The following is a 15,407-nucleotide window of genomic DNA, read 5'->3' on the forward strand; positions in this document are numbered from 1 at the left end:
AATAATGCTTGTCTAATTTCTATTGCTTTAATTTCTCTCTTATATTTACTCTCATTGCCTCTTATTTACTAAAAAATGCCCGGGCAATTCAAAAAATATTTTTTCTTTCAATAATTGAATTGATAGATATGGCAACACGCTACTCTTCTTAAAAATCATACTGTAACGGGAGGAGGTATCTATAAACACTACCCCACACCTGGATTGTAATGGGTGGAGGTATTTATAACACTACCCCACACCTGAATTGTAATAGGTGGAGGTATTTATAACACTACCCCACACTTGACATCATTTGTAACGGTGGTAGGCCAGAGGGACTTTGTCCCACATTTTGTAACAATCAGTATTTTGTGAGAGCTCGTAGCGATAGGTTGTGTAGCCGTTTAGTCTAGTGTAGTTTAGAAAAGTAAAGACAGCAGTTTGTTCGATTGAATACTCTTTAAATAAGAACAAATTCGCGACGGATAATTTTTTCGGATATCTATGCAAGAGAAGCAGAAATTGGTCGATTGTGTTTTCAACCAGGCCGTTTTTGTGAACCGCGTTGGCACGCGTGCGCGAGTGCTATTCGAGTGTTTCGGACAATATGTTTCAATAAACGTGAATAATGTCGGATAAACAAGTAATCCGTCTACCCAAACTCTTGACACCAGAGTTTGAAGAAGAAGAAGAAGAAGTGGAAACTGTGCCTACGGAAATGGAGGAATCATCTAATGCTGCTGATTGTTCATCAATTGCTGTCGATTGTTCACCAGATAAGTACATTAGAATTAAGAAACTCAAATCAGCAACAGAGCAGATCCTATATAATGCTTGGAAGGAGACTGAGCTGAAGTGGAAGGAATCTGAGGAAGAAAAACAACAGTTAATCAAGAGAATTGAAAATCTTGAAGCTTTGTGCTTAGTACGTCACACAAAGCTACGGATAATCGAGAAAAATCATTTTTATCAAACCGGGTTATATATAAAACCGATGACGACACTCTAGCAGAAGAAACGGAGTGGGTTAGAGCTCGCAATAAGCGATCATCAAAGAAGAGGAAGCTCTTGAATTCCCCTCCGATTGATTCATCCCGTCATGACATTCAAAAGCAGTCAGATGTTGCACAACAAGGATCATCGGTTGCAGAAAAGTTGCCAGCAAAAAGATTCCACCCCTCCCACCGGTGATAGTGGAAAACGTAAAATCTTTTCAAAAAGTATATGAGGAGATAACAAAATTTTCCAGTAAGGAGACTTTCAATTTCAAAGTATTGACTGGAAATTCATTGAAAATAAATTTTCAGTCAGAAAAAGATTTCAGAGAAGCAACAAAATGGTTGAATGAAGCAAAATACTTATGGTACTCGTATGAGAACAAACATACGAGACCAATAAGAGTGATGGCCAAGAAACTGCATAGCACTTGCCAACCAGAAAGCATAGTTGCTGACCTCAAAAATAGAGGTTTCAAGATAATGAATGCCATAAATAAATTAAAATGGAAGACCAAGGAGCCACTTGGCATGTTTATTCTATCTTTTAGCACTGAAGAAGATGTGGAAAAAGTATATGAAATAAAACATATAATTGGATGCAAAGTGGAGATTGAGTCATTGGTTTCATCTAGATTAGTGCCTCAATGTAAAAAATGTGAAGGTTTTGGGCACACACAGAAATATTGTAACAGAGAGCCAAGATGTGTGAAGTGTGCTGGGAAGCACAGCACAATCAGCTGCACAAAACCGAAGGAGTCGGAGCCTAAATGCGTCCACTGTGGAGGAAAGCATCCATCAAACTACAGAGGATGTAGTGTAGTTGTAGAACTACAGAAAATAAAAAAAATCAACGTCAACGAAAAACCAATGTTCAGGAGACTGTTGAAGAAAAGAAGCTCAACAAAAAGCCTGAAAAGGAGGAGCAGAAGGGATTGAACAACCAGACTGCAAAAGGAGAATTCAAGAGCAGCACCTCCTCCATCACAAATCCGAAAAGGAGCTACTCTGAAGCCGTGTCTTCAAAGAAGAAGGAAACACAACAAGAAAGTATTAGTGGTATCCTAAACATCATCTTGGAGAAGCTTAAAAAACAGGAGTCGATGTTGACTGTATTTGAGCAAAGACTGAGTGAAATAGAAATACACCAAAGTCATTCAATCTCTAAGAAGAAATGACCCAGCAATTGAGAATAATGACATGGAATGCCAATGGCCTTCAACAGAGACAAACAGAATTAATAGCAGTACTTCAAATTAAGAAAATAGATATATGTTTAATCTCTGAGACTCACTTCACAACCCAGTCATACCTGAGATTCAGAGGCTACAAGTTGTATCATACTTCTCATCCCCAAAATACAGCTAGAGGTGGAAGTGCAATAATAATCAGGGAGGGTCTGAAGCATTATGAAAACTCACCTATTCAAACAGAAGAAATGCAAGTGACAACAGTTACAGTGGAAACTAGAAGATTTCAATTTATTGTAGCAGCCATTTACAGTCCTCCAAGACACAATATAACCAATGAAGTTTACAAGAACTTATTTGACCACCTAGGAAACAGATTCATCATAGGTGGGGATTTCAATGCAAAACATATAAGTTGGGGCTCATGATTGAACTCTCAAAAAAGAAGACAGCTATTTCAAGCTATAAATGATAGGCAACATAATAATAATAATAATAATAAATGCTTCATCCAACCACTAAAAATAAATGAATTACATTAAAATCACATTCAAGAGCACAAACGCATTCCACAATCATTAAACATTCAATAGTAAAATAATAAAAAAATAAACAGAACCCTATGTGTAGATAAAATGAATAAAATAATACAATATTTAGAAAATAGGATAAAATAATGAATGATAATAACAATGAAAGGTAAGTGCCCTTGAAGAAATATTAATGGTTCATGCCTCTTTGAGCATAATGCTTGTGCTGAGGGATGAGTCGCTTAACATAATAATTTGATCTTTAACTACAGTACAATAAACCAGAACACATTCAAACAAACCGGAATATCATTAACTAAACAAAAAACTAACTACAACAAAATAAACTAAAAAATCCTCCAACAAAACTAAAATAAACTGAATCAATTGTATTATACTTTCACACTATTTGTTATGTTTACATTACTTAAATATAAATATAAATACTCAGTAATTCCATCAAATAGACCCACATATTGGCCAACTGATAGAAATAAATTACCAGATTCGATAGATTCCTTTCTAATCAGGAATTTATCATTAAACTACATGAAAATAGAAGATTGTGAAGACCTGAGCTCTGATCATACTGCATTGATCCTCGATGTGAGTAAAACCATGGTGATGAAAGAATGTCATTTAAGGCCAGTTAATAGGCAAACAGAATGATTAGCATTCCAAGAATTATTGTGTGTGAAAAAAGATTCTGAGCTAGAAATTACAAGCTGTGATCAGTTGGATTCTGAGGTTGAAAAGTTCACAAGGGACATCCAAGAAGCAGCCTGGGACAGCACTCCACATTCAACACAGAGAACAAGGTCTTCTGGTTCACATTATCCACATCACATATTGGAACTTATCCACGAGAAGAGGGAAGCGAGGAAAAAAGTGGCAGCGAACTAGAGCACCAGTGGATAAAGCTCATTTGAATTTTCTAGCTAAGAAACTGAAGGAATGTATCAGTAGCTATAAGAATGATATGATCAGAGAATATCTCAGAAACCTTGCTACAGATAAGAACTCCGATTACTCACTCTGGAAAGCTACAAAGTACTTGAAAAAACCATCAATTCAAGAAACACCAATCCAAACAATTAATAGTGAGAGGGCAAGGAATAACGAACAGAAAGCTGAACGTTTTGATGAATACCTGTGGAGTATCTTTCAACCTCATCAATTCCAAGGTGGTGTAGAAGATGATGAGATGGGAATATCACAGGATATGAGAGAGATTCCAGCCTTAACAACAAATGAGCTGATAAGTATCATCAAGACAACCAGTTGTAAGAAAGCTCCAGGATATGATCTCATCACTGGTGAAGTTCTGAGAAACCTACCAGATAGAGCTTTGAAAAAACTCACAGTTCTCATAAATGCAGCTTTGAGGATGAAGTATGTGCCACTGTCATGGAAGGTAGCTGAAGTCATCATGGTCCCCAAGGCAGATAAACCACCACATGATGCATCATCTTATAGACCCATATCTACATTACCCATAATGGCCAAGATCTTCGAAAAAGTTTTGCTCTCCAGATTGAAACATGTGATAGAGAGTGGTCAACTCATTCCTGATCATCAGTTTGGATTTAGAGGAAAACATTCAACAGTTCAGCAAGTCCATAGAATTACTCATGTAATTGAGGAGACTCTAGAAGAGAAAAGATTTTGTGCTGCTATCTTTTTAGACGTCGCTCAGGCATTCCATAAAGTGTGGCATGTAGGTCTAATTAAGAAACTACAAAAAGTTTTTCCTCAGCAATATGCCTCACTGCAAAAATCTTACCTGTCAGACAGATTCTTCCGAGTGGAAAAAAGGTGATAGCTTCTCAGGACTAACACCAATTAAAGCTGGAGTACCTCAAGGAAGTGTATTGGGCCCTACTCCGTACCTGCTCTACACCAGCGATCTTCATGTGCCAGAAAATGACACTATTGCAACCTTTGCAGATGACACAGCTGTCTTAGCAGTTGGAGAAACTAATGAGGAAGCTACAAATAAAGCGCAAGAAGCCATTAAGAAAATTGAGAAATGGACTAGAACCTGGCAGATTAACGCAAGTCCACACATGTTGTCTTCATAAATAGGCATTATGTGTACATCCAAATAAGATTAAACAACAAAAAAGTTCCATTTGCGAATGAAGCTAAGTATCTTGGAATGACACTAGATGCAAAACTATGATGGAAGTCACATGTCAAGAAAAAGAAAGAAGAACTGGATTTCAAATACTCGAAAATGTACTGGTTATTGGGAAGAAAATCAAGCCTTCCAACCTACAATAAATTACTATTGTATAGACAAATTCTTCGGCCTGTGTGGTTGTATGGCATCCAGCTGTGGGGCTGTGCAAGAAAAAGTAACATCAACACCATCCAGAAATTCCAGAACAAGGTTTTGAGGAATGCTGTCAAACGTATCAATTTAAGCTAGAATTGAACTGTTCATTAACCAAAGGGTTAGATTGCAGTCAAATTACAATAAAAAAAAATTGTAACAGGGAAAATATAGAATGATTGCTTTTAAAATCTGCACTCAACTATTAATCTGTTCAAATTATTTGAATCCACGGTTGGGAGCTTTGGATGGATTCGTTCATGCAAATGCCAAAACCTTCACTATTGCTTAACAATACCTGTTTTAGCAACTAAGTAACTTATCACGAGCCAGGAACGTAGAATAAAAGATTCTGTAGAATTGCTACTGACATTAATTTATTAGTTGTATTCAAACATAAAATCTTCGGCATCTTTGAAATTCTGATACATCGAATCATAATCTTCACTGTAACTAATCTGGTTATTTTTTATTCAATTACTTGTTTCAAAATTACAACATAAATAAGAATCAATATCGAATAATATTTCTCAAATTATCAATTTATCGCAATGATTCATAATTGATATTCAGACAAGAATATGCTAACTCACTCTACAATAAATTTAGGGCCCTGGTCAATTAATGTGGTCAATTTATTCGAGCTTAAAAAAATAATTATGGCACTCATCATGGAATCGAAAGTTTAACAAATAAATCGGCACTCACAATCACTCACGTTCACATTTTAACTACTATTTCCCAGACTACATGCTTTTAAATTATACAAAATGATAAATTATAAGGATATTTTCCATCTTAATAGGCCGAAGCCTAATTTAGTGGCTGAGACTTGTTCTGTGACTACATCTTCTCGCGGTGACAACTCGTTTAGAAATGCCGCTCTTCCAATCAAATTTTCCAATTTTCAAGAAAGCACGTGGAGCGCCTGTCCTAATTCAGGTTGAAACGACGTGGGTTGCACGGTTCAAATACATTCCTAAATACGTTTACATTTATTTCATCACGAAATACAAGCCAGTACTATGGAAATGCTAGAAGACTGCAATAATTTGGATGGATAAGAAGCAAGTTAGCAAATCTTTTATGGCAACACGAAACTTAGGTGCTTTGTTTGTGCATGAATAAATTCTTTAATAATCAAAACAAGGTTCACTAGAGTCCATATTGGAGAAATTTAGTTCAATTTTTATTAGTTCAACAACCTGAAAGAAAGACACAAAATAACTACAATTCAAACCTCTCAATATTCACCATATTACAATACTCAATAAATTTGTTTGAACAGCTTCTGTGGGTGTAGAAGACACGGATACAACTTGAAGATTCTCATTGGCCTTCTTATGGTCTCATTGCCATCTGAGCGCAAGTGTCTATAAATAATTATTTATCCTCATATCAATCACCAGACTTCATGTAATACCTCAGTTGATAACAAGACTAATAGCTTCATCTACCGTTTCATTGATTGATGAAAATTGGACTGTCCTAGTATAAGGCTAAATTTACTCGTAAACGGTGCGTCTGGCGGGAAAATACAGTATAACTGAACAAAATGTGTTTAGGATTGTGTTCTACATCTAGTGCAGTCAACAAAAGGGCTTATTTTTTTGATCTTAACCAGCTCGAGAAAATTTGTCCTGAACGATGAATGTCTCTCGAACCGTGCATATGACACTAGAGGGTCACTAGAAATAGTAGTGGAGGAAGTAGGAAAACAGCGTTACCGATTCTCTGTCTTCCTCTCTATTTCTGTAGAGAATAGCTGCAACTTGTAGGATTTCAGTTTCATGTTTCAGTTGGTGAAGTTAGACCAATATTTCCAGTCAATGTCAATGCTCATTCCTCAGTCGATTTCATAGTGAATGTTGCAACTATACTCTATGTATACTCTCAATATTTCCTCTACTGTAATTTGATTAACAGTGAAGCGCTCCACTTGAGTACTAGGTTGTAATAAATATTATTCAAAATTATATACTGCAGTGTTGTCTTAATAGTTCAAAAACGAATTATTAACTCGCAGATTAGTGAACTTACAGTGGACCAATAGGTATAGGTTCATTCAGAATTATATAGATGTTTTAAGTTTCAAAACCCATTTCCCACTTTGAGGAAAAACTTACCTGTTATGCGTATGTTATTAAAGCTGACTCCATTTTTGTTGAAAACTTTCGAGATTCTACGGAATTGAGAGAGCATTGCCAATTCCTCAGTGATAGTTCGCTACAACATACAATGTCATGAGTTTTGAGTCACTGAGGAGGAGGAAGAAGAAGAGAAGAAGAAGAAGAAGAAGAAGAAGAAGAAGAAGAAGAAGAAGAAGAGAGAAGAAGAAGAAGAAGAAGAGAGAAGAAGAAGAATAAGAAGAAGAAGAAGAAGAAGAAGAAGAGAGAAGAAGAAGAAGAAGAAGAAGAAGAAGAGAAGAAGAAAAGAAGAAGAAGAAGAAAAGAAGAAGAAGAAGAAGAAGAGAAGAAGAAGAAGAGAAGAAGAAGAAGAAGAGAAGAAGAGAAGAAGAAGAAGAAGAGAAGAAGAAGAAGAAGAAGAAAGAAGAAGAAGAAAAGAAGAAGAAGAGAAGAAGAAGAAGAAGAAGAAGAAGAAGAAGAAGAAGAAGAAGAAGAGAAGAACAAGAACAAGAACAAGAATTAGTAGCTTGTTCCCACAATTGCAGATAAGAATTGAATTGGGTGATAAAATGGCACTAGGCCTACAGAGCCTGGTATAATAGCTTTAGCTAATTAATAAAAATACAATAAACTGTGACACATTCAGGTCCCTCCACTTGATTCTAAACACGTTCAATATCTTCAATAAGCTCCTTTTCCAAATCTACTTTGTTCCGTAGAACATCCATGAAGCTTTTAAAATCGAACTCTATCAGAACAAGAACATTAATTTACTAAATTCAATATTTTCAATAATAATTAATTGTCGGCTAGCGCTCAAGTTTCACCTCTGGACGTGCCACAGATTATTTTCCAATATTGGTATCAAAATAATTCTGTCGAATGTGTAAACGTATAAGCGAGATGAGATATGATCAGAACTGCCTACAAATTGAATATCAAACCATAATCCAATTCAATTTCATTCCATCCACTGACCTCCGACAACATGGGGTTTATGGATTTGTCAAAATTAAAACCACAAGAAAATATGTGCTATCCTCTTAGGATAGGATAGGATAGGTTAAGCGCAGGCCACACCAAACTCGCTTCCGCGGCGGTAGCAAAGTTAACCTTCCGGTAGTCGCGCCCTACTCAAATCACACGAGCAGTCGCGTGTTGCACTTTTTACAACATCCAATTTTTCAAGTGTTATGTACTCTGTTTACTGTCAAAACATATTGATTAATCGTATAATTACTTTTTCCATCTTCTTGGATTATTTGACGCCTATGAACATTTGGATGATTACCATTTCATAGCCCAATGAATAAGTTACGCCAAGCAAAGCCATCAATTCTGTGTTATTGGTTTGTTTACAGTCCCCGTATACAATCTTTCCCTATCTTATGCACAGTGCGACTTATGCACTGTCGCGACTAAATGGCACCTAAAGACTGAACCATTGCTCGGTTGATACTGCAACTCGGTGGAGTGATGGGGAGAAAGTTTTGGAATGCATAGGTGACTCATTTACTGACATCACCCCAACCAATAGTTTTGTGCACCAAAAGAACTAACACTGTTGTACTTTTTCAACAGCGCGACTGCCGGAGGATCAAAAAACTCGCTTTCCATGTTAATTGAGCAGGCCACACCGAGCTCGCTCCCGCAGAGAGAGTACCTCGGCGGTACAGTAGTTCTACTTCGCCGTGCCAGGCGAACTTTTGAAACGTCTGCTTGTGGTACTACCGCCGAGGTAGCGAGCTCGGTCTGGCCTGCACAATTGAATAACATGGAAAGCGAGTTTTAAAAGTTCGCCTTCGGTAGCGCAAGCGCAGGATACCGAGACTCACACGTGACAATGAGTCATTCGCATGTCTACAGCGACGCAACATTTTGTGTTGAAATTGAGCTGTTGTCATTTCACGTTGTCTTCCAATAATACATTCATTTCCAATGGGGATCCTGATTGAAGAAGTGAGGAAACGACCAATATTAAATAAATAAATAAATAAATAAATAAACCTTTTATTGCAACTTTTACAGTATTTACCTATTGGTACATAGTAAAAATAAAATAAAATTTTCATGGTTGCAAATCAGCTTCCGCTGAGGTTACTTCTTTGGTTGGCACCAAATGAAATATGAACATGATAGATAACATTCACTTTTGAAATTTAGTCTTTGTATAGCCAAACACCGCCGTACACCTTCTTCATCCTCTCCCATTCCGTCCTCTCCTGTGCTACCCTCTGCCATGTTGCTCCACCGCAGACTCTCCTAAATTCCTCGTCCCATCTGTTGGTTGGTCGTCCTCTGCTTCTCTTCAGTGTTCGTGGATACCAGTCTATTATCTTCTTTGTCCATCTGTTGTCTTTTGCTCTCGCAATATGTCCTGCCCAGTTCCATTTTCTTTCTACTATCAACCGTCCTATGTCCTCAACCATTGTCTCTTGGATATCCTATTTTCGTCTTTTTATCCCTTTTAGTACTCCCAACATGATCCTTAGCATTGCTCTCATACTAGTTCTCATTTTCCTGATAATTTTTCCTGTGAGAGTCCATGTTTCACAGCCATACAACATAACTGGGATTATACACATCTGAAGTAATTTTCGCTTATTTTCCATAATAACCGTGGAGCGGAAAAGGTGATTAAATCTTTTAAACATTGACCATCCCAACGCAATTCTTCTTGTGATTTCTCCCCCATTGACCGTCTTTTCCAATTCTTTGCCCTAAATATATGAAGCTGTTGACATTTCCGATAATTCTTCCTTGGTTCAAATCAATTACTTCATCTGCTTGACAATTGAAACTCATAACCTTTGATTTTTCAAAATTTACTTTAAGGCCTATTTGTTTTGTTTTTCCATCATCTCCTTTAACATATCCTTAACTTCACTTGCACTTCTTCCTATAAGAACAATATCATCGGCAAATTTCAAGCAGTTCAACCTCTCCCCATTGATATCCATGCCTCTATCTTGCCAGTCTAAATTTTTGAAGGTTGTTTCTAAAACGGCATTAAATATTTTTGCAGATGGAACATCACCTTGTCTTAATCTTCTTTTCACACGTATCTCTTCACTCTCTCCTCTTACTGAACATTCTAATTTCATATTCTCATATATATATTTAAAAATTTGTAAATATTCATCTTCAACACCAAGTCCAGCTAACGTATTCATAATAGCATTGGTTGTTACACTATCGAATGCTTTTTCAAAGTCGATGAATAGTAGGACCATTTGGAAATTGTATTCCCTCGCCTTTCGTATCAATTCCCGCAGTACTAAGATATTGTCTAGTGAAGAGAAATTTTTCTTGAATCCGGTCTGATCGTTCTGTGTTGCGGCATCTAAATTTCTTCCTATTCTGTATGTTATTATTGCAATGAAGACTTTGTAAATTGTACAGAGGAGACTTATTGGGCGATAGTTCTTTACTTCTTTTCTGTCTCCCTTTTTATACAGTAGTATTAGGTTAGCCTTCACCATAAATCAGGAACTTTTCTATTTTTTAGACATATATTAAACAACTTAACTAGTATACTGGTTACAGCTCTTCCTCCCGCTTTTATTTCTTCATTTGTAACTCTGTCCGGTCCTCCCGCTTTTCCTTCTTTTAATTTGCTTTTAAATTACTTTTTAATCACTCTGCTGATGTGTCTGTTTCAGGCCCCTGTATACTATATAATTTTTCATAGAAGTTACAGATTGTCCTGAGAATACCTTCTCTCTCTCCCTCGCCAGTCTCATTTTTCATCGAGATCATCATATTGGTGCCTAGCTGTTGTCTTCTCAATGTTTGTTTAATACTTCCTCTTGATTTAATTGTGTCTTCTAATTCTTCAGTTTTCTTGAGCGCTGTCCATTCTTTCCATTTTCGCCTTATTAATTTAGAAATTTCAGTGAATTCAATTCTATCCCTATCAGACGTTTTCAGTCTTCTCCTTTTTGCCAAAAGTCTGATTATCTCTCTTGAGTTGAACGTCTTCTGTTTCCTTCTCTGTCGTTCAAGGTATCACTTGTACTTTTAATAATAGCAGATAGTTTACTTGATATGTCTTCCATATCGGAGCATTCAGTATTCATTCCATGAGCTAGGTTTTCTTCCAATTTCTCTTCAAATGATTTCATTTTTAGTGCTTCTGAACTCAGTCTCGTGCGGACTTTTTTGTTGAATCTTCTTCTCTCTTCTATTTTATAATCATCTTAATTGGTCTATGGTCACTTCCTATGTTAACATCATTCTCTACGTCCACATCTTGTACAATGATAAAAATGTGTCTCAAAGGAAAGGTAACAAAGGAAAACCTGGGAAACGCCAACGAGAGCAATCGTGGCCCTGGAGAGAAATTGGAAGCTCCTGATGAGAAGGGATACGAGCCAGAGGGAGAAAAAGAATAGGAGAGACTTTTCAAATTTCGAACTGCGCTTTCCAAATGAATGTTTTTGTTTTTATAATTAATACTGATAAACAGTAGGTACGAGGAGCTGTAGAAAAGAGACAGATAGTTCAGCTTTTTGACAGTTGTTAATCTGTCCCATTGACCTTCTTCCCGAAATAATAATAATTGCCGGTTGAATTATTAATCTCGTCAACCAGATGTAATAGGTCATACTATTTCCTATATATAATGTTTTCACTACAGACAGACTGCTCCAATAAAATTGGCAACTTTGAGCAAGCTCTGATACAGAGCACTCCTTGATACAATGCCGATTAAATAAGTTGGTACTCCTGTTCGATTCAAAATGTCCAACCGGCCAATACTATTACGCTGAGGGACGATTATACGGAATTTACACACCACTACTAGCACACTAAGACAGCGATAAGATAAATAACAGCTTGATGCTTGTTATAATTGTACTCGAAAATCAGAATCTTGGTTAGACGACAACTTTAGTTTCTTTATAATAACTTGTACTCACGTGAGATCGCCTTTAATAAAACTTTTAACATGAAATATTCACATTCACTGAGCTGAAAAATTTCAAGCATCAAAACAAATAAACTTGTTAAATTACTTCAAAATACAGAGCTAACACTTTTATTACCTTTCCACTGCAAGTCAAACTTGCCAACCCTTGCCAACGACCAATATTATGGGATTTTAAAAGCGACAACTATAAAGATGATACGGGAAAAGATAGAGAGTGGACGAGATTTCCAACATATCTATTGCAAAAAGAAAGTAAGTACTACCACGTTCTTCCCCCACCACTAGAGAACCACACTCATCAAAACAAAAACAAAACCAAAGTACCGCCAGCAGACGTTTTTTGGTGTTGTCTGAACTACCACCGCGGGAGCGAGTTCGCTACCTCTAACAGACGTTGGTGTGGCCAGTGTTTTAATTCTCCAATTATACTTATGCTTTTTCCAGGCCTAGTTCAGTTACTAATGAAATACACAAATAACAGCAGATGAACAAACTGATAAATAAAACGTACATACAGGGCTATAATGTTCAACATGAATATGTCTCTTCAGGTTTTCTTCCTTTTTTGTGAGTTGAGATGCCAAGCTCTGCCACAGTCGGCTCTAGCCATAAGACATGCTCATCCGCAAGGTGAATATCCCTGAGTCCCCCTTCATATAATTGAATATATTGAAAAAAAACAATATGAAGATCTTGAAGAACCCTTTATTTTTAAAAACTTTAAAACAATTCAACAACTAGTTTCGACCCTAACTTAGGTCATTTTAAATTGACATTGAATTTACATTTCAAATGACCTAAGTTAGGGTCGAAAGTTGTTGAACTATTTCAAAGTTTTTAAAAATAAAGGGTACTTCAAGATTTTTATATTGATTTATGAATATTGTAGCCCATGTGAGTGGAGTGTTTTCAATTGAATATATAATGATACATCTACTAGTCCTGAACTGGCATAGATGGAGATGAAGTGCTTCTATGGAAAGTTGAAAAGGCTTATTAAGGGCTGGTTTCCGAGCTCGGGATTTAGCTAAGTTCAAGACTTCAAACAGTTTCCAGCTGGAGTCAAAAAATTGGCTTTCCGAAACGGGGCGTAGTTGTAGTCATTGTCATAGTCACGTTTGAACTACATTTCGAAAAAAACTAGAAAATTGAACTCGAAATAAAATAAAGAGAAAATAGTTGAAGCTTCAGCTATTTTGAATCATTTAGGAATGTTCAATTTTCACACACACACACACACACACACACACAACACACACACACACACACACACACACACACACACACACACACACACCACACACAACACACACACACCACACACACACACACACACACACACACACACACATCGATTTTTGTTCCTACGATATTTTGCCATCCTTATAAATTCTATCAGATTAAACGGTACTTGACAAACATCATCTGTTTGGAATCATCTGTTTGTTAAAGTCATTATAATAATTCTAATAGAATTTATAAGGACGGCAAAACATCGTTCGAACAAAGATCGATGTGTGTGTAGCTAGCTTAGGCTAAGCAGAGAGAGCTTCTATACTAGATTGTTCATTCTTTGGCCTAAGTGATTATTAATGTAGGGAATTACTCAATCTCAATTGATATAAATTATGAATTATTCTACTGTAGGCTACTTACAGCATCATCTCTAGAAATTGTAGTCATCTTGAAAAACGTCTCTCCTGCACAACTGAATATACTCTCAGGAATAATATTCTCTGTTGAGTGAAAATTTGAGAATGAACTCAATATTCAGCTTGGTTGTTGATCTGTGTTCTTTAGTATAATGCGAATGATTTCAATTTGTTTTATTGCCCTGTGACCCATATAATTTATTACGTTCACTGATATAATAATGTTAGCGGTGCTTCACTTTTACCAGATATAAGGGAAGATCTGACTTCTCTCTGCCTTTACTAATGCGGAACGTGAAAATCTTGGTTTTCACACCATTCTTAAGATAGGCCTATCAATAATAAATGAGCTTCTGATCAAAAACTCGAGAAATCTTACAGAACAGTTTGAGACAATACTCCATACACTTAAAATTTTTGTTGAAGAAGAAGTCCGCAAGAAGTAGCTGCGGAAAAATTATGAAGAAGCGTCTCTTAGAATAACTTATGAACAATTCACCTATGACAGCCTCAGTTCAGCTCATAATAATAGAAAAATTACAGAAGAAATAAGACTGTAAGATTGTTTCAGATCACATAGAGCACCACTTCAGAAGTTTTTCTCAATAATTATGTTCATCAGATTGTTTAAAAATTTCCATAAAAAATTGCACTCACATCTGATCACTTCCATGATACCTTATTTAGGTGAGAATAGTCTCTCTAGCAACTCTTCGATGCATTATAATGAATTAATTATTACCGAAAATCCAAAATGCTGTAAGTCACCCCGAGGACTTCTGCTTCCTTCTTATAATATAATGATGTGTTCATGAAAACTCTAGAACGATTCCAACAGAACAATAGAATTCCACAACATTCATGCTTCAGGTTTCAATAATAAGTAACTGATTTGAGCTCATAGAAGGTTCAAACCGATGTCAACATAGCAAATGCTAAGAAGTTTTTGATTCTCTTGCATTTGGGAACATTGGTCCATTCCAGAGCATTTAACGTAATTCACACCAGAAAATCACTACAGATTATAATTGTTCAAGATCACGGAAATATTATTTTTGAAAATACAAAATAACGATCCATTCTCCAAATTCTTGTCGGTGGTAATCATCAGCGATCACGAAGGTGACACTCGACAAATAATCAAGCTAGTAATTTGCAACGAGAAAACTGTAATTTGAATGATTGTCTTAGGATAATGCAAAAGTCATAGAAGACAGGAAAGTTTTCATGAGACACTATGTTTATGAGGATGATTGACAAGGGCTAAATGAGGAGGAAGGTTGAATTATTGTCTTAAACTGTGGAAAAATATCGTAAAAGAAAGGAGAGTATTTATAGGACTCTATGTTTATGAGAATGATTGACAAGGGTAAATTGAAGAGGTAGCAGGCTACTTGATTGTCTCTAAAAATCACTGAATGAGTCGGGGATGGAGGAATAAGAGGTGTTGCAAGGTGTTGGAATAATTACTGTAATTAGAGAAAGAGATGATAGTCGAAAGGATTTTGTCTTTGACACGACGAAAAGTTACTTGACATTAATTGTAGATATTTCCATGCTGAATCTTTTCCAAGTGAAATATTTCGTTTTGTATATGAGCACTGTTAGATTTGAGTTAGCCTACTCTTGGAAAGTGTAGCGTTTTCTACCTTTAACTAGTGTTC

The 15,407-nt window shown here is 36.3% G+C and overlaps 1 protein-coding gene across 3 annotated transcripts in view; it reads right to left on the reverse strand.

Moving 5' to 3' along the window:
- The window catches only part of LOC120353035, a 69,126-nt gene that overhangs the window by 35,291 nt on the left and 18,428 nt on the right, over nucleotides 1–15,407 (reverse strand). For 2 of the 3 annotated variants that reach the window (XM_039435472.1, XM_039435471.1), the window contains exons 1-2: nucleotides 13,748–14,051; nucleotides 7,159–7,258 (exon numbers count right to left, since the gene is read on the reverse strand). The exons of the other annotated variant lie outside the window; for it this stretch is intronic. In XM_039435472.1, the coding sequence (XP_039291406.1) occupies nucleotides 7,159–7,258; nucleotides 13,748–13,774 (127 nt within the window). In that variant the 5' untranslated portion in view covers nucleotides 13,775–14,051. Of the gene's footprint in view, nucleotides 1–7,158; nucleotides 7,259–13,747; nucleotides 14,052–15,407 lie in introns of those variants that run through there. 3 annotated transcript variants of the gene reach the window in all.

This window comes from Nilaparvata lugens, chromosome 9 (genome assembly GCF_014356525.2).
Source record: "Nilaparvata lugens isolate BPH chromosome 9, ASM1435652v1, whole genome shotgun sequence".
Lineage (NCBI taxonomy): Eukaryota > Metazoa > Arthropoda > Insecta > Hemiptera > Delphacidae > Nilaparvata > Nilaparvata lugens.